The sequence below is a fragment of the Ambystoma mexicanum genome, chromosome 5p (genome assembly GCF_040938575.1).
Source record: "Ambystoma mexicanum isolate Mex_15411 chromosome 5p, UKY_AmexF1_1, whole genome shotgun sequence".
Classification (NCBI taxonomy): domain Eukaryota; kingdom Metazoa; phylum Chordata; class Amphibia; order Caudata; family Ambystomatidae; genus Ambystoma; species Ambystoma mexicanum.
In genome coordinates this window covers 1352814457-1352837501 of record NC_090930.1, presented here as the reverse complement: position 1 = coordinate 1352837501, position 23045 = coordinate 1352814457, and the positions used below count along the sequence as shown (strand labels likewise).

Below are 23045 nucleotides of genomic sequence, written 5' to 3'. Positions count from 1 at the left end.
TGCATCGTCTTCTGGTTCTTCAATCAATCGCTGGATCTCTTCATCAAGGACTCCTCTGGTATTCACTGGGGTGGTTTGATGCACAATTTGAACGTGTGGTGTGAAAGAGAGACTTAACTAATTTTCGGCCATACAAGCGGGGGGCCTACCTCATCCCACTGAGTGCTTTGGTAAGGAACAAGTTAATTACCTCTAACTGTTGTTCTCCAGCATGGGTCTGGCATGGATTCACATGCTCCGGAATATTCCCCGTCGTCAGGCTGGGAATCCTCGATAAAGAAAAAATCAGTTTTAGTTTCGTTTCTGAACTGTCTTTCTACTAGTAACCAATCACTGGTCTCTGGGTCATACTGCCCCCAGCCAATGACTGCCCTCTACCCAAGCCCCTCCTCTGGCAGCCATCTTCAGATTTGGTAGCATGTAAAGTGGTAGTAGGACCAAGGGAAGAGCAGCAGAGGGGTTGGAGGGAGGGTTCGCATGTGAATCCATGCCAGACCCATGCTGGAGAACAAAAGTTACAGTTAAGTAACTTGTTCCTTCTCCAGCATGGGGTCTGGCATGGATTCACATGCTCATGAATACAAGAATACATAGCAGTACACACATGCACAACCACGGGAGGTGGCAAGGCTCAACATTAAGCATTTCAACAACTCAACATTAAGCATCTCTCACCTCATCACCAGGCTCAAGCGAACAGGTTGCGCAGCACTGCCTGGCCGACTCTGGACTCCTACCTGGAATCCCTGTCAGCACAGTAGAATCTCGTGAAGGTGTGTGTCGACCTCCACGTAGCAGCCCTGCAGATGTCCAGCAGGGGCACACCAGACAGGAACGCCGTGGTAGCAGCGATCGCTCTGGTTGAATGGGCTCTCGGAAGGCCGGGCAACGGTCTGTTTGCCAACCGGTGACAGTGCATGATGCAGCTGGAAATGGAAGCCATCGAGAGGGCCTTCCCTTGGTTCACAGGTCCAAAGTTCACAAACAGCTGTGATGTCTTCCGAAAACTCTGTGTGGTCCACGTAGAACTTCAGTGCTCTAGCCACATCCAGCAAGTGCAAAGTCCTCTCAGCCGGCGACGAAGGCGACGGGAAGAAAACAGGTAACACCAAGGGGTCGTTGAGATGGAAGTCTGACGACACCGTGGCAATGAAAGAGGGGTGCGTGCTCAGCACTACCCTCGTCTCGTGGAATGTTAGGTATAGAGGTTTACAGGAGAGGGCCTGAATCTCTCCCACTCGTCGTGCGGAGGTGATGGCCACAAGAAATGCTGTCTTCCACGATAGGAATTTCAACGTCGCCGAAGGCAGAGGCTCGAATGGGGGCCCCATGAGCCTGGTCAGCACCACGTTGAGCTCCCACGCCGGGGCTGGAGCCTTCACCGGCGGGAACGAGTGGAACAGTCCTTTCATGAACACCTTTACCAGGCGGTGCAACCACAGCAACGACCGCCCCGGAGTTCTGGTGTAGCAGGAGATAGCCGCCAGATGGATTTGAGGCATGTGCCAGCCCCGCCTTGGCCAGCGACAATAAGTATGGCAGTACTTGAGGGGCCGTTATTCCGCAGAGGGTTAATCTAATGTGCCCGGCATCAGACAGAGAACCTCTTCCATTTGTGTCCTATGCACTTAAGAGTCGAGGACGCCCTGGCCTTTGCAAGCACCTCCTTGCAGTCCGCCGGGATATCGTAGCCTCCGAACTCTAGTGCTGGAGGAGCCAGGCCTGTAGATTCAGCGACCCAGGTCGTGGTGGAGGATGGCGCCTCCTTCCCTGGCGAGAAGATATGCGTCCGCAGGTAGCTTGACTGGTGGGGGACGCGGACATGTCCAGAAGGTCCGGGAACCAAATCTGCCTCGGGCACGCTGGTGCGACGAGGATCATCCTCCACCGGGACCGTCTGAGTTCACTGATGAGTCGCAGAAGCAACGACAATGGTGGGAAGGCATACAGGAATAGGCCGTCCCAGGGGAACGAGAAGGAATCGTCCATGCTCCCCGGCTGGGGAAACCTGCTGGCGAACCTCTGGCACTTGGCGTTCGTCGTCGTTGCGAAAAGGTATACCTGGGGATTGCCCCACCGTCGGAATAGGAGATCCACTTGGATCCTGCCGTAGTTCCCAATCGTGGAACGAGCGCAGCTCCCTGCTGAGTGAATCGGCAATGGAGTTCTTTATTCCTGCCAGGTGGATGGGTACCAGGAACATCCCTTGGGCAACAGCCCAGTGCCACAGATCCTGCGCTTCCTTGGATAGGGCTGGAGATCTGGTGCCCCCCTGCTATCTGATGTAGAACATTGTGGTGGTGTTGTCGGTGAAGATCCTTACCACCTTGCCCTTGAGGGACGGAAGGAAAGACCTGAGGGCCCAGAACACGGCTCGGAGCTCCAGGACATTGATGTGCAGTGACCTCTCCTCCGGGAGCCAAAGGCCTCTTGCGTGGAGATCTCCGGTGTGCGCCCCCCCTTCCCTCCAGGGAGGCATCCGTCGTCACCGTTTCCTGATGTTCCGGGTCTGGAAGTCCATGCCTGCCGCTAGATGCGCACAGGTGCCCCACCACCGGATCGATTGGCGGAAGGTCTCGTCGAGGGAGATCCTGTCTTCGAAGCTGCCCGTCGCTTGCATCCAACAGGCGTCGAGGAACTCCTGCAGTGGACGCATCAGCAACCTGCACAGGCACACGAGGTAGATGCATGAGGACATCATGCCGAGCAGAGACTTGATGGACCTCAGCCTGGCCACTTCCATGGTCAACAGCCATCGTACCTTGCCCAGGATGGCTTTCGTCCTCTCCTCCGACGGAGAAGCCAACCGTGCCACTGTGTCGAGTCTTGCTCCCAGCAACAGGGCGTTCTGCAACGGTAACAGGTGGGTCTTCGCGAAGTTGATCGAGAAACCCAGTTCCGTAAGCAGGCGGATGGTCTTCGCTGTGTGATCGACGGCGAGTTCTCTTGACTTTGATCGGATGAGCCAATCGTCCAGATAGGGGTATACGTGGAATCCCTGCAGGCGCAGCCGTGCCGCCACCGGTGCCAGGCACTTGGTGAAGACCCTTGGTGCAGACTTCAACTCGAAGGGCAGGTCCTTGAACTCGAAGGGCAGGTCCTTGAACTCGAAGGGCAGGGCCTTCAACTCGAAGGGCAGGGCCTTGAACTCGAAGGGCAGAGCCTTGAACTGATAGTGTCGCCCTTGGACCACGAATTGCAGGAACTTTCAGTGTCCTTTGAGTATGGGGAAGTAAGCGTCCTCCAAGTCCAGCGACGACAGGAAATCGCCCTCCTTCAGCTGTCCCAGCACATGTTGAAGGGTGACCATCCGGAACTTCTGGGACTTGATGTATTTGTTGAGGCGGCGAAGGTCCAGGATGGGTCGCCAGCCGCAGGTCTTCTTTCGGATTAATAAGTACTGTGAGTAAACTCCGGCGCCCCGGAGCCTCTTTGGGACGAGTTCTATGGCTCCCTTTCTTAGCATCGCTCGTACCTCCAGAAGTAGCTGTGGGACGTGGTTTTCCTTCCTGGCCACGGTTAGTATACGGGGACACCTTCTTTGAAATTCCAGGGAGTGCCTGCAGGCCAGGGCATCTAGCACCCAACAGTCAGTGGAGATGGACTCCCACACGCTGACTAATTTCGCCAGCCAGCCTCCCACCGGGGTGCTCGGGTGGGGGCCCCGACGCCATGGCCTGTTTCGTTGCAGCCTTGCCGCCCTGGTCTCCTTGGCGACGACGACGGGATCCTCCGGTCTTGCCGTGTCCTCTGTAGGCTTCCTGCGACGAGGAGCGGGCTGCTTGGTGGTACAAGGAGGAACCGCTGCCGAATCCTTTGGAAGCACCTTGCTTGCCTCCGGAGTTTCGAAAGGACGGCCGTCGTCGTTGGAGAGAACCCAATGCCCGGGCCGTCTCAGTGTCCGCCTTGATGGCCTGCAGTGAATCGTCCACTGTCTTGCTGAACAGATTGTTCCCGTCGTAGGGCATGTCCAGTACCCTGGTCTGCACGTCCTGATGGAAATCGGTGGCCTTGAGCCAACCACGCCGGTGAAGGCAAACGCTGTTGCCCATCTGGCGAAAGCCGGTGTCTGCGATGTCTGTGGCCACCGTAATGGCGTGGTCCAAAGCCACCTCGCCTTCCTTTAGGATTTCCAGGGCCTCCGCCCTCTTGTTGTCTGGAAGGAAGTCCAGGAGGGGAGTGATCTTAAACCACAGCTCCCTGTCGTAGCGTGCCACGATCGCGAGGGCGTTGGCCGCTTTAATCGTTGTCGCTGCCGACGAGATGACCCATCGTCCCATGGCATCCAGCTTCTTCACCTCGCCGACCGGTGGGTAAGTGGAAGTTTATGCCACCGTCTCCGCCGATTTCTTCTTGGCCGCTGCGGAGACCATCGAATCCGGGGACGGTTGTGCTCTGAGGCACACAGGGGCGGAGTCCGGGACCCGGTACTTCTTCTTGTACTGATTCCTCTTAGCAGGAGCCGTGGACGGGTTCTTCAGCAACGCCAGTCCTTCGTCCCAGATGTCGTCCAGTAATGGGACTGAAAGGACAGTCTTCCTCTTGGCCTCTCGCCATTGGTAGAGGAAATCCTCCTTCTGTTCCTCGGGGCAGAGCTGGAAGAGCTCCGATGCCCTGGCGATCATGGCGTGGAAGGAGCCAATTTCGTCGGGGGGGGGGGGGGGGGTTGGGGAGGCCCAGGCAGGGGGTGATGGGAGATCCGTCCCATCGTCGCCAACATCGTAGTCCGTCCCCGCCGTCTCCGTTCTGGTCTCATCCCTCAATGGAGGGGAAGGATGTGAAGGCTGGAAAGGAGGGGGAGGATGGATACGCCCCCGCTTGTTCAGTGGGCTTTCCGACGGTCCAAGTGTTAGGGAGAATTCTCTGTATAGGCTAATTTCCCAAACCTAGTGAGTCCCCCAGCAGCTTTGCTGGATTTTTGGGTTTTATTTTTTTCTCCTGCTAAGAGTGAGACTCTTTTTCTCCCACTCTTAGGCATGATTTGAGAATGTCCTTTGACTTTGTAATGTGTTTTATGGGCTATGGGGTATTTTACTCCATAGGGCTTCATGTGTTTTTGGGATGTGTGTTACACAGCACCCTCAGTGCAGTAACACAGGGGTGTCATAGTGACCCCCAAACATAGACTCCATACCCTGGGACTGACTACTGTCTCTCAGGGCATGTAAAGTCACCATTGACTTTACTAGTCTTAAATTGTGAACAGAACCAGTGCAAACCATCATATTGTGGATGTACTGGTAGGGGTAATTAGATTGCCCCGGGACTGTTTTTCGAGGGGGCACTGTGCAGTCCCCCCTCGTCGAGTTTCTGGTTAGTGGCAGTGGTTACCATGCAAAATACTCCACCGGAATATTTCCTATGGGATTTTCCCATTCATTTTAAACGCACCACTTTTTTCCCCGGTTGGGTCTTTTTGCCAGGACTCAGTTTTAAAATGGCGTTTGTGCTCGCCTCTGTAACTCCAGCCCAAGTCGAGCCCTTAGTTCCACTTTTGGGGGGCTTCTGCACAGAAGCCTCCAAAAGTGTTGCCACCCTGTCTGGGTCTACAGGATGTGTGGGAAGGGGGAATAGACACCCTGGATTGAGTTGCCTAGGCAACTCAAGTCGCACTCTTGTGTGATTGGCCCAGTGGTGAGCCGCCCGGCTCACCACTTAGCATGTTTGAGTGACAGCTAGGACTGGTGAATGGGGGTTTTCTGCATAAAAGCAGGGCTTTGGGGACTGGAACTTCAGAAGTCGCCACAGGACCTAAAGAATCCGACGAGGGAGAAGCTGAGCCGACCTGCAACGACAACACCACCGGTGGAGCCCTGCTGAACCGACTCACCACTTCCCAACGACAGAGAAGATCTTCATCCTGGAGAGTCTTCTCCTTTTGAACTGGTGGGGTTAACCAGTTCGCCCTCTTTTCGCCTTCCTGGATCGTCTCGTGGTAGAATCCCCCGTGCCAAGCACCCCGGCGGTCGGATAGCCACGCTTCACCACTACCGCGAATAAAAGGGTAGTACCTTTTAACCGGGAAACTCCGTGGTCGGTTTCTTCCCTGGCCGTGCAACGACCTCCAGCTTTCCTCCACTTCGAGATCTTCTCTTCCCCTGGACGAAGCACCGACTTGCAACCGCTGCCAGGAACAACTGCCCCCGCTGGAGCTTTCTCACCATTTCAGGTACTGTGTCCCGCCTGGTCTCCCTTGCAACAGACTGTACAAGGTGTCCCGTAAATCCTTGACTCTTTATCCTGGGGTGACCTGGGACCTGTTAACTAACTTTTCTGAACTGATCCAACTCCTTTTGAACTATCTGCAAAGACTTTTAAAGTGTACTTCAACTGTGTGATCTTGGACACATTCCGCCTTGCTCTCTCCAATAGTGGGCCTGGCCTATGAACTTTCTTTCTCTACAGTAGACTCTGCCTTTCTTGACTTGCTGTGGTTCTTTTAAAAGTGTTGGTATTGTGTGCTTTTCCAATTCTGCCTTTTCCCTCCCTTTTTAAATAATTATTGGAGTGCCATCTTGGTTAAGCGCTCACCTCGGTATTTGATAATAAGTGGTGTTCTTTTCCTAAGACTTGTCGAATAATTAATCAGGGAGGTGTATATATTTCTAATGACTGTGTTTGAACTTGCTTGACATATTAGTGCCAGAGTATTTTTACAAGTGTGTTTTTAAATAAATAATTATATACTTTTATACCAAAGCTCTGGTCAGTGTTTGCTTGTGCTACTGTATTTTTGTACCTAATGTGTATACTCTATATACTGCCTAACTCTTCTTGAGAGAAGTCCGACTGCTCAGCCACAGCTACCAGGAAAATCTGGGTGGTACAGACTGCTACCAATTGGGTTTACTGCCAACACATGTAGTCTTAAATTTTTTGCAGTGGTCCCTAAGGGAACTGCACAGGTTTCTGCCTAACACCAAGCGCAGCTGGATCATCCGCTGGGGGTAAGGGCAACCTTGTCTTTATCTCTGTACACAGGGCCTCGATTGCCATCAAGATTGCTCCCAAGTTTTCCTGTGGCACCGGTTGCGACGGGAGCGACGGCTGGGGAGTAGGGTCCTCCGTCTCCTCCACAGTCTGCGGCTCGTCGGCTCCACCGTCGCTTTCTACGTCCGCCTCGTCACGATCCCTCCCCTATGACCGGACTTCCTCAAACTTCTTGTCCAGGATCTTTGCGACGCCAGCCAGCTCATCTTCAGTGGTGATATCTGTGTAAGGAATGGCTACCGTGCCCCCCCCTCTTTCTCCACCGAGGTTTTACGGGGTCTTATCGATAGGCGGAAAAGATTATTCCCTCTGGGGTGGCAGGGAAACTCTAGGCCGGAAGTCGTCTCCCCTCGGCTAGCCTCCACAGGCTTCGCCAGGGCCGCCATGACTCCTTCGATTGAGGCCTTAGCCAGGTGAATCAGGGCCTTCGCAACTTGGGGCGCGCCTGAGGCCTTCACCTTGGGGGGGTCGCTGCCTTGCTCTCCCTCGGCTTCCGCCGTCGGGATCGACCAGGGATTCTCCCGAAGCTTACCCAGTTCTCTGACTTCCTCTTCACTGAGGCAGAGCGTTGGCTCGTGGTTGATGGCGTCAGTGACATTGCGCCCTAACTGGCAGCTGAGGAGCCCGAACCATTGGCGCTCCCGGTGGCCGCGGACTCGCGGTTCTTTGTCTTTTGTTGGGCCCCCGTCGCCAGAGCGCCCTCAAAGGTCTTAGAAGACCGCTCAGACTTCTTCTCACCTGCTGCTGGGCTTTTCCCCTCCAGCCAGTTGGTTAGTCGAACACAACGATCCTTCATTGTCCGTTTGTGTTATGAAACGCTCCGATCACAGAGGAGCTCATGTTCATTCCTATAATTCTAGCCGTAGAATGAAGGGGTGCACCAATTCCGCAGTAGGGAACTCCCGATCACGGGTCTTTGTGACGGGGCGCTCCAGACTATTGGAGCGTTGGAGGTTGCCATGGAGATTGGCTTCCTCGTTACGCTCACTCATTGCTTTCCGATCACGTGACACCGCTGGCCAATAAGGAAGCTCCTTGCCTTAGCCCGATGCTTCTGATTGCAGCGCTACGGAAGTTTTGTTTCTTCTTGCTGTTTCTTTCCTCGTTTCCTGTTGCCGACCTTGCCTTTGTATTGCAGACTGTTTTTTGGTTTGCCCACTGATCTACTGATTTCACGCTGCCGACCCTGCTTGCTCCAAGACTGCCTTGTCTTGTGCCTTTGCTGCTGTCTGCCCAGAACGTGTTGGGACCCAGAAATTCACACGGACCTTCTCTTGGATTTCGTTTTTTTGTCCTTGTACTTCGCCTGCCTATTGCTCAACTGGATTTGCTGCCCGGATTGATATTGGACTGTGTTCCGGTTTTGGTTCTTGGATTTAGTTCTGCACGCCTGATTGTTGGTAGCCCTTCAAGTTATACACACACAGTAACTAGAGCCTGCCAATAGTGTGTGACTTCCTGATAGGCGTCCTCGTGCAGTCGGGTCCGGTGATCCCTTTCTGGGACTTGTGACTGGATCATCCTAGCATCAGGCGTATTCGTGCCGTCGGGATAGGTTTTTTGACTGCTACCAACAGTCGGGCTTTACTTGGAATTCTTCTATTCTGTGGAACACCGGTAGGTCTTGTTTACTGTTCATCACGTCTGAGTTTATTTTTCTATGCATGTTCGTAAGGGGGGCAGTATACTAATACTACACTTTTGCATTGAGTCCTTGGAATTGTGTTAAATCAGTTCTTCTGTTCTTTGGTTGTTCTGGCATAACATTCATTAGGGTTCTTATTGTTTACTCCCTGTTGCAGTAGACATATTGGGCCTCAGCATCTGGACAACATTCTGCAAACCGCATTTGTGTCACATCTAAGAAGTCGTTCCGGCCATCGGCTAGTGTTCCTTTCTTCCTGCTAATTGACTCCTCTGTGTGTTCCATCACTCATAGGGGTACATTGGTCAGAAGAACTCTTCGTCCACGCTACGTGAGCAAGAGTCTTGAGTGGAAGAGTTCTGACAGTTCTGACATATTCTTACAAAATGCACAGTCGTTCTCCAAGTGCGATTTGTCGTCGTGAAGGCACTAGAGGCACAGAGAGTGCTCATCTTCCTTGAAAACATTCTGTAATCCGCATCCAAGGCAGCTCCTGAACAGCCTGGATCGATGCGTCGCGTTTCCTTTGTCCTGGGCCATGTCCACACGGGGTAGGCCTCAAAATATTCCGGAATCCTCCAAGAAGTGAAAACACAATGAAAATTCACCCTTGAGGGGCGTAGAAAAGTCTGAAACGGGTCCCCGTTTATCGGAAGTAGAATCGGTGGAGCTTGAGACTCGATTGACCGAAAAAATAAGAGTAAACTCTTCGAAAAATCGCAAAACGCAGTAAAAGCTCGAGAGCTAAAGCACAAGGACTCCCAACACTTGAACGTGCGGTAAAAATCTGAAAATGGCTGCCAGAGGAGGGGCTTGGGTAGAGGGCAGTATGACCCAGAGACCAGTGATTGGTTACTAGTAGAAAGACAGTTCAGAAACGAAAGTGAAACTGATTTTTTCAGTATTGAGGATTCCCAGACTGACGACGGGAGGGAGGCTGGGGGGGGCGGATATTCATGAGCATGTGAATCCATGCCAGACCCCATGCTGGAGAAATTCTACTTACCCTGAAACTCTGCTAAAGTAACTTTGGGGAGACTTTTTCTGTACCCACAAGAGGGTTCAGGAAGCTATAGGTCAAGAACTAGATTTATAATATTAATAAAGAAGGTCAAATATATTTTTTTAAGTTATGCTCTCCAGTTCTAGCGCTGTGGATGCATACACTGTAGCAAATGTTGGCGACTATTTTTTCCTGAAGTGTATTGCACTGGTAATTACATCTAAATATGTATCCTGATTTCTTGGAGGACTTTGGCTGGGTGCAACAATTGTTTCACCCTATAGCATTATTAGTTATACCATGTGCACTTGTATTATTTAAATACTGTAACCTGGAATGCCAGAATTAATGTCCAGTAATAGGGTTGTACTCACATGGTTTAATGACTATTTTTCCCCATGTGGTGAAATTGTTTCCCCCCACTCTTATCTATATGTGTTGTGTGCTAACCACCAGGTACAGGTCCTACAAAATATAACAAGAGTGGGTTGTGTCTTTAGGATGCTGTACTAGGTCGTGTGCAAGCACTAGAAATGTTTTACTGTATTAGGCCTTGTCCACTCCCACGTCACTATGTTGTGTGCCCATCTGTGAGAGTGGACCCACAACAAAGTATTGGGTTGAGGTGAGTCCTCAAAGACATTACTGTTTTTAGATACACTTGATATTTTTTTGTAATACTTTATAGCATAATAAGTGCACATATTTTTCATTGTATCCACGTGGTGTATGTTTCTATGGTGAGGCTTGTGGTCCAATTGGACCTTTGTGTCAGCCTGCAACCCCTACCCGAGTTAAGGCTTGTTGCTCAGTCCACGTTGCATACCCTTAAGAGAGATTTGGCTTCCCTTTCTTGCCAGGTGTGCTAGCGCCCCTTAAGGTTAGTGATTGTCCTCAGCAGAACGCAACTGCCTTGACCTGCACAGTGACTCTCTGGCGTTGGGGAGTGCGTTCTTCACTTGAATCTTCTTCTCTGTGCCCCCGCTCTGTCAACATGTGTCTTTGGAGACCCGAAGTCCACAAGAACTCTAGAAACTGCTCCTTTGAACACTTTGAAGAATAGAAAACAGCCCAAAAACACAGCTGGTTCTTCTTTGTCTCGTGCCAAACTCTTTGTGACCTATATCTGAAATGTGTTTTACTGACTTGCGATTGCATTTTCCCTTCTAGGAAAGGCTCTTTGTTGAACTCTTAAGAACTCTTTTGAATCAGCTTTATTTACCCATTACAGTGTTGCATATTTCTTTTATGATGTCGACATTACATGTCTGTTAGTTTTATCTCTTGCCTTTTCTTATATAAAAATGAAATTCGTATAAAAATATAGCACATGGACACTCTCTAATTTGGTATTTATGAAGTGCATACTGTAACTTGTAAACTGCCCACTCCACCACCCGAGCATGGCCTACGCTGCAACAGTACCACATAGAGAGCCTGGTGAGCATGAAGGAATCATCGGTACCCATAATCAGGAAGAAAAATCTAAAGACGCTGGCCACAGGGCTTAAGGGGAATCTCCCTAACAATGACCTCCACTCCTTAGTGTTTTCATGTTTCCAGAGGAACCAAAAACACAACGGTACTGGATCTGAAACAGACATAGGTATTCCACAATCCTTGCAGGAATAAAGCCGGACTTGGGTGGGGACCTGGCTAATATTATTTACCCGAATCGAATGACTGTCACCCAAATAAAATCTCAGTTTATGACTGCAGACAGAAGGGACCCAGGTTAGGTGCCACAGTAGGAGCTATGTAAACACACACGCAAAAACCCATACCAGCGTCACTCACAGCACCGAAAAACTCTGAGGGAGACAGTGGCATGCAGCTACACCTGGTGAATGCTAGAAAAACCAAATGTATTGGATCAGACTGGGCCTGAAAGATATTTCAAACATGACAAACAGTGGATGTAATATACCTAATATAAATACAAGGCCACTCAAATGACTAACGGCAGTCTCTAATCAAACAAGTCCTCTTTCCAATTGCATAATAATGTCCAAATAAATAACTTGACTTTGGATATCATTAAAACAATGTTCCAAGGACATATGTTATTAAAAAGGACAACATATACAGTATTCTAGGAAGCGTCAGTGCTATAATAATAAATGAAAAAACATACCTGGTAAAGTAAGGCAAAGAAGACTAGCGATCAGCAATGTAATGCACATGAACAGAATCAATAGAAATATCTGAAAAAAAAGTAGGGAAAAAACAATGAACACTGAGCAAGAGGGTCACATGAATGGTTACGTCCTTAAATGTGTACATATATTCACTTTGTTAAATGTTTGGACAATTTCATAGTCTCTCTAAAAACGTGGGAATGGTTCCTTTCTCTAAAGGTGACTGTGTTTGTGTCTCTTTTAGACAATGTACTCTTTTATACATACTATCTATTTAAAAGCACTTTCCTTTCGTGGATATATATTAATGCATTACGCTTTTTGTAAACAGTATCTTTTTCAGTAAATGAAATGTCTGGGCGTCCTTTTACTGTGTGCGACCTGCTGCACCTTGGTACCTCCCCTCTATTCTTCTGAGACTAAAGAATGGTTGTTCTATCACATCTACAATTGTAAGACTCTGGTCTAACTTTGTGGTAAACCCTGCCTAACCTTACATGATTGATTGAATTACCTCACCCACAATGAGAAACCTATACTATACATTGATCTAGAATGTAAGAAAATAGGTAATTAAAAAAATAACTGTTAGGGCTAAACATGCAAACAACATTCTAAAAAAGGTATCAAGCCCTCGAAATATATATGAAGAGAAGTATTTTGAAGCTCAAGGACTTTAGACGGAGTTCAACGGGACAAAGTATGGAGGTCAGCTCACAATTGCTGTGAAAAGGTAGATATTTTATTTACCTGCAGGTCACAGGAGTTGAAGTGGTGGAAACCATTAGTCCAGAATCTCTTAGGTAGACTACCAGAAGAGATCCAAGCCCATTTCTTAGGACCAAATGCTTGAAGACAGATGATTGAAGAGAACATAATTTTCCAGTAGGAGAAATTACTTATCGTAATGATTATTCAATGGATTCTTCTCCTGCAGATTCCTCATCTTGATAGATATCCATCATTCAGCTCTGCTGCTCAGAAAATCCTCGATAGGGGGTTGTAATGGACTTCGACTCTGCCGTCGATCCGTTTTGTATGGTGGTCGATTGTCGGCTCTAGAAGTGACGTTGGATACATATATATACCACGTCACCACGCCCCATCCCTCATTTCCTCCCAATTGTTCCTGTTCTCAAATGCTGCATAGAGAAAAGGAAGGAGGCTAACCAGCTTTAAAAAGAACTGTGGTATAGAAACCAACAGGTTAAAAACATTCCAATCAGAATTTTCTTCTTTTTTTAAAATTTAGTAACCGAGATGAGCACCCTAAAGCCATAGTCAACGCACTTCATGAAAACAGAAGCGAAGAGCCACAACAATTTCTGAGCAGGGACGGCTGGGAGAGGTGATGAGGAATCTGCAGGAGAAGAATCCATAGAAAGATAATTACGGTGCGTATCGAGCGGATCGGACGTCCCTTCTCTTCTTTCTTATATAGCCATGCTAGTAATTGGCCTGTTTCATCCCCTTCTTTATGTTGCCTTTCTATATATTTAGAATAGTTATGCTTGCCCAACCTCTCCCAGCATTCAAAGCAGTTCTGTTTTTAGCATCGCAGCCATCGCTGCGTTCCCGCCTCGCCCCGCAGAGGACTGTTTCAACTGTCTTAATTGCTCGCCTGCCTGACTAATGGTAGCCTGGATGTTCCAGGAACACTGCAATGGCGGCTCCCCTGACCACAACCTTCAGTGCTTCCCAGAATGTTCCTGTACTGGCTACACTTCCTTCGTTATATTTGACATACCCCACAATATTTTTCCTGACACAATATCGAAATGGGGGATCCTGTAAAGAAGTCCCCCCATGTCTCCATGCGGGTATTGAAGCCCTAGGGGGCTTGAGCCATCACTGCAGGCTCAACGGGGCGTGATCAGACAGTACCCTACCCTCATACTGCGCCTTAGCTATCAAATGGGCTATTTTCTTCCCCACAAACAAATTATCGATTCTAGTATGCACTGCATGCGGTGCTGAATAATATGAGTAGTGTCTAGCATCAGCATGGAGTACCTGCCAAAAATCTATCAGGTCAAATGCCCCATAGAGCGTGTTTCAGTGCCTTAGCTGGTGGGGTGGCTTACTATATCATCTGTCCTGTCGAGGGATGGGTTAAGCGTGCAATTGAAATCACCCCCCCATATGATATTTTTTTTTTTTTTTTTTTATTTGATTTAATTGTATAGAACAATTTTTACAAAATTGAAGAGGTGTAAAACGAAGAAAAGAGAAGTTTCCACGTTAACTGTTCCGGGTTCCCCACCGTCATTCTTTGTCCTGCGCCCCAAACATCTCGCCCGCGAGGCTCCTTCAGATCACTTCTTTTTCAATTCGAGTTCAGGTTCGGAGTCAGGGTCAAATTCAGCTTCCCCCCAGGAGAAGATGAAATAGGGATGCCCGGCTGGCAAACCAGCCCCCTCTTAACTGCCATCAGGTGAGCAGTTTTAACTCTCGGAAGAAGCCCACCACCGCAATCACCCAAGAAGTCTTTTCCCCACTTAGAAGCCGACACCACCATTCCTCTTCATCATAGATATATAGATTTTTGAACAAGTGTCCCAGATGTCTCTGGCGGGGGCCCGTGACTCCTAAGCAGTTTAGCAGTAGGTGTTTTATGGTTTCTGCCATCTCTAACTTTCTACAGAATCTGCAGGTTTCATCCGAAGCCAGTTTTCTTCGGAATAGAACTTCTCTTGTGTGAAGAATGTTCAAGCGGATTCTTAAGAAGTTCGCCCTAAGATTCGAATCTGGCACTTTCACCAAGTAAGACTTAAGTTCGTTCACTTTAGTCAGTTGTAGAGGCAGATCAGTGAACAAATTCGAAGCGGCTGCTTTTTCCAGTGTATCAATCCAATCTTGGTGTAGTAGACGCAATTTGACCTTAGAAGGGTTGTAAATTAATTTGTCTTTAGAACTTCCAACACCCTTCAGAATTGCGTCGATCTTTGCCGCCCATTTTGTTAGCATTTTGCATGATCCCGACTGAATTTCTTGATGGATTTCTTGCATAATGAAAGGAGGGCTTGGGAGTAAAGACAAGATATTATTGTTTCTGTATGGGCCCAACCTCGGATCGAGTGATTGAAAGAATACTGCTGCATTGATGTTGGGTGCATATGTGTTAATAATACAAGTATCAATGTTTTCGAGGAGGCCCTGCACCAACATCATTCTACCCTCATTGTCCATTTTAATATGGGTCATCTTAAATGGTACAGTGGGCGCTATCCATATTAGGACGCCCATCCCCCACTGCCGGGCATAGGAGGAGTACAATGAGCCAAAAACCTGCCCATTCCATTTATTTGCCAATAATTAATGCTTTTTGGGTGTTTGGTCGAACTCCTTCAGCATTGCGATGTCTACCCTACTTCTCGTCAGGTACGTGTGGACCCTGTTCCTTTAAAACATAAGCATTTAGCCCCCTTACATTCCAGTTAAGTACCTTAATTGTCCCTGCCATAAGCATTGTATCAATTTGGAGAGGCTGTCTACCCCTACCTCACCAGGAACTGGTCCTCTGCCACTATTTGGGAATCCAATTAAGTATGCCATTCGGCTACTCTTTTTTGACGCTCGGGTGGACAAACCCCAAATCTGCTTAACTCCCCCAAACAATAACATCTGCCCAACGTTTAGCTTCACGTTCGGGAATATCCGCTTCCCACAACGTCCCCCGGTATACATACTTCCGGACGGTGCACAGCGGGTGGGCGCATACAACAAGTGCCCAAAAAAAGGACTCAAGGTGGCTCTACACTGCCGTAAGTCTGCTCACACTTCGTTTAGTTGGAATCGTTAGTGAGTGGCCTCTTGTTAGGGAGAATTCTCATTCAATGGCTAATTTCCCTTACCTATAGAGTCCCCCAGCAGCTTTGCTGGATTTGAAGGGTTTGTTTCTTTTTACCTGCTAAACTCTTTTTTCCCCACTCTTAGGCATTTTTGCTATGTGTGTCCTAGGCTATTTTTGTGTTTAATACTTATGGGATGTTCTCAACCCCATAGGAACCATCTTTATGCACATGTGTTACAAAGCACCCTCAGTGCAGTGACACAGGGGCGTCGTAGCGACCCCCAAACATAGACTCCATATCCCTGGGACTGACTACTGTCTCCCAGGGCATGTAAAGTCCCCATTGACTTTACTAGTCAATTTTTATTAACTAAACCTGTACAACCCATCTTACTATGGAGGTACTGGAGGTATTGGAAGGGGTTAATAGTTTTTCCCCTACAGTACCTCTCTAAAACGTTTCTGGCTGGTGGCAGTGGTTACTACCAAAAATATTCGACTGCAAATATATCTCCATGGGATTTTCCCATTGTTCGAGGCTACCACTTTTTCTGACAGCCTCCAACATACCGCCGGTGCATTTTAATATTAACTTTACTCCGGTAGGTTTCATTTGCCAGAACTTTGATATAACTTCTTTTTCGTGTCCTTCTCTACAATCCTAACCCAGGTCGGGGATACTTTGTTCGTCCTTTTGGCGGGCTTCTACCAAGAAGCCCTCCTTTCGGCGCCACTGAGTCTGGGGTGGGTCCTTTGTGTTGGAGGGGGAGTAGGACCCCTGGACAGGGTTGCCTCAGCAACCCATGTCGCACTCTATCCTGATAGGCTGGAGGGTCTCCCGCCAAGATGACCACTCCACTGTGTGTGTGACAGCTAGGTTGTATGAAAGGGTCTCTTTCTGCATAAAAGCAGGGTCCTGAGGACTGGAATGGAAAGACGTCGCCACTGGAACTACGGAACCGAAGAGGAGAGAAGCCAAAGACACCTGCAATGACTACTTCCACCGGTGAAGCCCTGCTGCAGCATCTGACCACTTTTCTCCACACGACAAGAGGAGATCTTCATCTGCAAGAGCCTTCTTCCCTTGAGCTGGTGGGGCCAACCAGTTTGCACATCGCCTTCCCGAACCTGCTGTGGTCGAATCGCCAGTGCCCCGCGCTTGGAGACCGGATAGCCACGCAGCTATCGACCCGGACCGCGATTAAAAGGAGCATACTTTTTAAACTTTGTTTGGCAGCACCGCGGTTGGTTTCTTCCCTGAGTAGTGCAGTACCTCGAACCTTCCTCCACGACGAGAGCCTCTCTTCCTCTGCTGGATCCCCAGAACTGCAGGAACTACCAGGAACAACCGCCACCGCAGGAGCCACTTCTTCATTTTCAAGGTACATTGTTCTGCCAGGCCGCCCTTTCTTCGCGGTAGTGCTAAAGGTGCTTTAAATCCTTTACCTACCTGTTGGGTTGGCCGCCCCCCTCTCTTAACATTGTCTGTTCGCTTTCTGCATCCACCTTTTCAACATCGTTAACCAAAGACTTGACTGCAGCTACAAGAACATTTTGCTCCTGGGCCCTTGCCCTGTACCACTAACTCTGGCACAGGCCTACTGACTCTGGTCACATTTGTTAAACCTGCCTTCTCGAGATTGATTCCCAATTCGAACTGTGTGGTGCAACCCTTTCTTTTAACTACCCTTTCTTTTCCACTGCATAATCATTGTGAAATGGCCTTTTGCTCAGTTTTCATGTGAAGTATTGCCTATACTGATTCACTGTCTTGTTGAACTGGTTCACAACTGATAGGAAGTGTTGCTAGGGTGTATAAGAACCTATTTCTAGATAACTTGTGTTTTTCCTCCCTTGTGAGAAATTGTTAGAGGATCTCTTGTGTGTAGTTGTCACTGTGCCGTTTTGCTCAGTTTTCACTCTGGTTCACTTGGTCTACAATTTATATAGGGAGTGTGTATATTTTTCTATTTGACTTAATTTAACTTGCTTGATACTTGTGATACATGTACTTTCTTAGAAGCGTTTAAAATAAATATATATCTACTTTTTAACTACAAAGCTTTGGTCAGTGTTACCTTGTGCCATAGTACAGTAGGCCTATTGTGTAAACCCTGAATACTGCTCATCTCCCTCATGAGATATGTCTGACTGCTCAGCCACAGCTACCAACTAAATCTTTGTGGTACAGACTGATACCAAAGGGGATTTATTGCTCTCGCCTGTAGTCCTTATCTGGTGTAGTGCTCGTAAGGGAACTACACTGGATTCTGCCTAACACCTCTCCCGCCTTGTAAAACTAATTTAGAAGTTTAAACTTATTTACAAACGGCATAAGGCAAGACAATTATATTTTATGGTAATAACAATGTTAATCAGCTCCTCAGCAAGGCAATATACATTCCATGAGGTCATACTTGACCCAGGGCTCCCAGAGTGGCACTGCAGTCGCCTTAGGCTTGGTGGTGGTCCGCTGCCTCAAAGGAAGGTCCCTTTTGCAGCCCCATCATCATACATGGGCCATTTTGTTTACCTCTCCCAAGGTCGTCTCTCTCCTCTCTTCCATATGGACCTATTTTCTCCATGTCCATCCATGCCTGGGCTTCCACGGGAAGGTCAAAGAACCAAGCCTGGAGGCAGGCATCTTGTCAGTGCTATGTGTGCTCTCTCTATTGTGAATCCCTGCGTAAGGTTGCCAGGACCAATCTCCTGGAGAAGCATGTTTTCTATATATGTAGTGGGGTCCGCACCCTCCTCTCCTGCAGGTAGTCCCACTATTCGAATATTGTTCCTCCTGGCTCTGCCTTCCTCTTCCTCCACCCAGTTTTCAAGGATGCTAACCCTCTGCTGCAAAGCATGCACATTATCATGCGTCTCTCTTAGCTCATCTGTGTTGTTCTTCATTTGAGGCTCAAGGATGGTGGTGCGTTCCACCACACCGCGCACGTCCTGTCGCAGCAGTCCCACATCTAGTTGCACTGCCCTATTTGTGTCCCTAACGAGGCCTTGAGGTCTGCAATAGCCTGTATAACTTGGTTACGCAATTCCATAGGGTCACCACTTGACGCCTGTGGGAGCCCCGTGTTTTCTTTTGGGTCCTGCTGCACCACTTTAGCATAGTTTTTGATTGACGCTTGCCCTGCTTTCATCTTGGTGGGTTTGGGAGGCATTTAGTCAGCTGTGCGTGGTGGTGATGGTCCGCAGTGTCTCCCCTCAAAGTATAGCTGGTAAATGTTAGGGCGCGGCTTGGGGCGCTTGGGCCAGAGGCCACCGTGTGTCCGGACTTCGTGACGGTTTGCTATTTCATGGCTAATGATGAAATCTTCTATCTCCCCAAACAGCACTGTTTCTCTTAGCCTTGGTTCGCCCGAGTGAGGCTCTGCCTACTCAGTCGTACCGGGCGAGTACTGTGGCACTTATGTACAGTTTGTGCTCCGAGACCCGTAAGGGTCCCTCTGTGTCCCCCTTACCGGAGTGGGCTCTTTCTCCTCTGGCACTGGCAGACCTCACAGGGCATTCCTCCTCATGCACACCGCCAACCTTCTTTCGGTGGTACTAGATCTTCTATCTGCACACAGCTGCTTCCGTTCAGCTACCCAGAGCGGTCTCTCTACCCAGCGTACCTTCTTCCCGCATCCGCCAGGATACGCTCACTCTTCTCGGTGTACTTGGCCACTGTCCTGCAGTCTGCACCATCAGCTCCTCCCAATCGCCATCTTGTTTGGGGCTTTGTCCGTAGTCCCCCTTTACGGCATACTATAACTCACGTTCCATGTGGGAGCCATGCTTACTCGCTCTCCAGTGCACGCACAAGCCTTTCCCCTCCACAATCACGGGGTTTCAAGCACAATGTCAGCTGAGGAACTGCTCTTTACGTCAGATCATTCAGGATCAGGCAGAAGCTAGCTCAGAAGTCAACCTACTTCATGGCAGCTAGCCACGCCCCCCCCCCCCCATATACATGTGGGCTTCTAATAGCTATTCATAAGTCACTGGGGTTTAGGTTGCTAGGTTCGGAGAGTGATCTGGGGGGACAGTGGGTGATTGTTTCTGGGGTCCTGGGGTGGCACAAGGTCACATTTGTCAATATATATGGTCGAAACATTGACGACCCTGAATTTTACGAAGATCTTTGGCTTAAGTGCTTGTGGTATTTGGATACACAGCTGATCATAGTGGGGACCTTAACACGATTTTGAGTCGGACAGGTCATATCCCCTGGGGCACAGACGCAGTCATTGACTACTTGGGCTATACACAGGCGTTTGGAGGACCATGGCTTGCTTGACCTGCGCAGGTGAATGCACCAGGCACAGTGGGATTTTTCATTCTACTCCTCAGTCCATGACTTGCGAACACAAATAGATTATATCCTTGTGGGATAGGACTGGGTTCATAGCACAAGCAGCTGCTTGATGCTTTCGAGAATAGTTTCGGATCACTCCCCGATTCTGTGGCACTTCTGGATGACGGACATAAGGATCAGTAGACTGCATTGGCTTTTTAAGAAGCAGGCGCTGTTGTGTACTAGGGGTCGGTGTCCTAGGCGGGGATGCTGTGGGCAACATTCAATGTTTTCTTGTCGGGGCTCTGCATTTCGCTGGAGAATGGGGTCTTGAAAGCCATTAGAAGAGGTCTGACAGGCCAGGAGGCTAAACTAAAGGACCTACAGTCTGAGGGAATGTAAGGTGGGACACGAGAGGGGTTGGCTGCAACAAGAGAAGTGCGTTATCAGTTCCGGGCTGAAGCCGAAAGGGAGAAGAGGTATTTGGTGGCCCCACAGCTTGCATGTCGTTATGGGGAGGGAGGTAGACCTGGGAGGTACTTGGCCAGGCTGGTGCATGGGGAAAGGGGTCAAACTGATATCCCTGTACTGAGTGGGAGCGACGGTGAGCTGGTTTTGGAGCCCTGGGCTATCCTAGAGGAATTCAAGGGGTTTTATGAGAATTTATATGCGGCACATCCAGAGCTCATGCAGATCTTTGTGACGGATGCCAGAATAGCTTGCATAGACGAGGGTGCTAAGGAAGTATTGGGGCCCCCGTTCCGGTTGAAATTTTTAAGTCGATTAGATTGTTGCCGGCCTCCAAGGCCTCGGACTCAGATGGGATCATGTCAGAGTTTTACAAAGAATTTGGGCATAACGTGGCACAGTATCATCTCCAGGTATGGCAGGAGGCGATACAGGTTGGGGAGTTACCTCAGACGATGTGGGAGGATGGTATCACCTTGCTCCTGAAGCCAGGCAAGTACTTGTTGGACTGTGCCTCCTATAAGCAGACCTACTTAATTAACCTTGATGCGAAAATATTTACCAAACATCTTGCTTATAGGCTGCTCCCGTACCTTCCGTCTGTCGTGCACTTAGACCAGTCAGGGTTTATCTCTGGACGCTGCACAGCATTGAACTTGCAGAGGTTTTTCGCAGGGCTAGCGCAAATAGACCCTGAGGTGCAGGCGGTTGGGGCTCAATTGGACATGGAGAAGGCTTTCAACACTGTAACATGGGAGCACTTGTTTGCAATGCTGCAGAGAATCGGCTTTTGTCTCACTACATTGAGTGTGTTAAGGTCTTATATTTAGGAGTGATGGCACGGATTGGGCCTTTTGGTATTCGCTCAGAATCGTTCCCATTGGGTAGTGGTGCCCATTGTCCCAGCTGCTTTTTGCGATTGCTATGGAGCAACTGCCGGTTTGGCTACCGTGGCTTTATAGGCAGAGAGGCTTGCCGCTGGGTGGGGTCAGGGAGCGGATTACCTTGTATGCTGATTATGTGATCCTGTATGTGAAAGATCGAGAGGAATATGAAACCTTTGTCGGAGGAGGTTGAAGCTTTTGAGGACATATCTGGTCTGTGGGTTAACTGGTCTAAATCTATATTGTGTCCCTTGAACGAAGCAACAAGGTGCCCGACTGATTAGAGGGGGTTCCGTGGGAATAAGTACATGTTAAATATCTGGGATTGGAGGTTAGCAGGACTCTGCCACAAGTCGAGGGACAATCATGGGGTGTACCTGGAGCTGCTGAGGAGGAAGACCTATCTCTCTTACGGGAAGGAAGCGATTATTAAAATGGTGATCCTCCCTAAATTGTTATATCTATTTCTTAACATTCCGGTCTGGCCTGGGGCTCAATTCTTTAAGGATTTACAGACTTAACTAAGTTAGTATGGGGCCCTAAGTGGATTTGAACGTACCAGATATGGTGCTTTATTACTTGGCGGCCCTGGTTTCATTTGTGTCGTATTGGATGCCTGGTTTGCGGCCATAACCTCATGTACGTGTGGAAAGGCAGTCGGTAAAGCCTTATTCTTTGCAGGGCACCTTAGTGTCAATGAAGGTCTTGGACAGATGCTTGTTTGACCCGGTTTCATGCACTGTCCATACATAGCAATATCTATGTTCAAAAATCACAAGTGGAATGCCTATATACTCCGGAGCTGGCAGTATGGGATATCCAAAGTATTGCCAGATGTACGATGGGGTTGTTAGAAGGGAGTGTTAGGGCCTGGGTATCAACTACATGTTTAACTTTTACATGGACGGGAATTTTGTGACCTGGGAAATGGTAAATGCCAAATTGGAGGGCCGGTTTTGATTGGAGTTTCAATACTTTAGGCTGAGTGAAGCTTTAAGAGCATGGTCCACGGGATTCCCAACAGAGCTGCAGAATGCGTGTTGCTCCAGTACCTGGTTAAATCAGCGACTGCTGGCAGAATAGTGTCTACTATTTATCATATGGCGCTGAGCTTGATCCCTAGGGGGCATTAACATGATATGATATGATAGGTTATTTATAACACGCTTTATACCCAGAGGTTTCTGAGCACGACCCGGGATCGAACCTGTGTTGCTCTGTGTCGTCTTGCTTCCAAGGTGAGCACATTGCCATAGAGCTATCATCCCGGAGCCGTCGGTGCATGAGAGAAGATGTCTAGCATCTAATGTTCTTCCATCCCTCCGAAGTGGAGGATCGAGTTGAAAAGGTACCTCTTGTGGTTGCTCAGCTAGACCCATGGAGAGATGGCCCTTCTTATTTGGAGACTAAGGCTGGTGCGAGAACCCACTCCGAGAGTAGGATCTCTTCCAATTCTTCTTCCTCTTTTTTCTTGATCAGAGCCACCCGTTCTTTGGAGTGCTGATCCACCCTGTGCGACCTTGACCAAGATCGTGCAGCCTCACACGTCACCTTGTGTGCGAAGGTGAAAATCTTCACTGGCATTTCCCTGAAGGCCTTCGAGTGCATGGACTTGGACGACTCGCAGTCCTGGGTGTCATGGTACTCGCCCAACCAGTATAGCCAGATCTGGTGTGGATCCGAGACTGATATCTGTTGGCCTGCAATCCACACATTGCTTAAAACCCAAGGCCTTAGACAGATTAAGCATGGCTTTGTAGAACAAATAATTTAAGTTCCGATTAGCGAACCGAGCGCATGAAAAAAGGAACTGAGGTCAAGGGGCGCAGCGCTGCTATA

The 23045-nt window shown here is 48.9% G+C and overlaps 1 protein-coding gene across 1 annotated transcript in view; it reads right to left on the bottom strand.

Annotated features, from left to right (window-relative positions):
• MARCHF6 (membrane associated ring-CH-type finger 6) overlaps nucleotides 1-23045 on the bottom strand; it is a 2224824-nt gene that overhangs the window by 586425 nt on the left and 1615354 nt on the right. The window contains exon 20 of the mRNA XM_069613753.1: nucleotides 11773-11842. Within this exon, the coding sequence (XP_069469854.1) occupies nucleotides 11773-11842 (70 nt within the window). The remainder of the gene's footprint in view (nucleotides 1-11772; nucleotides 11843-23045) is intronic.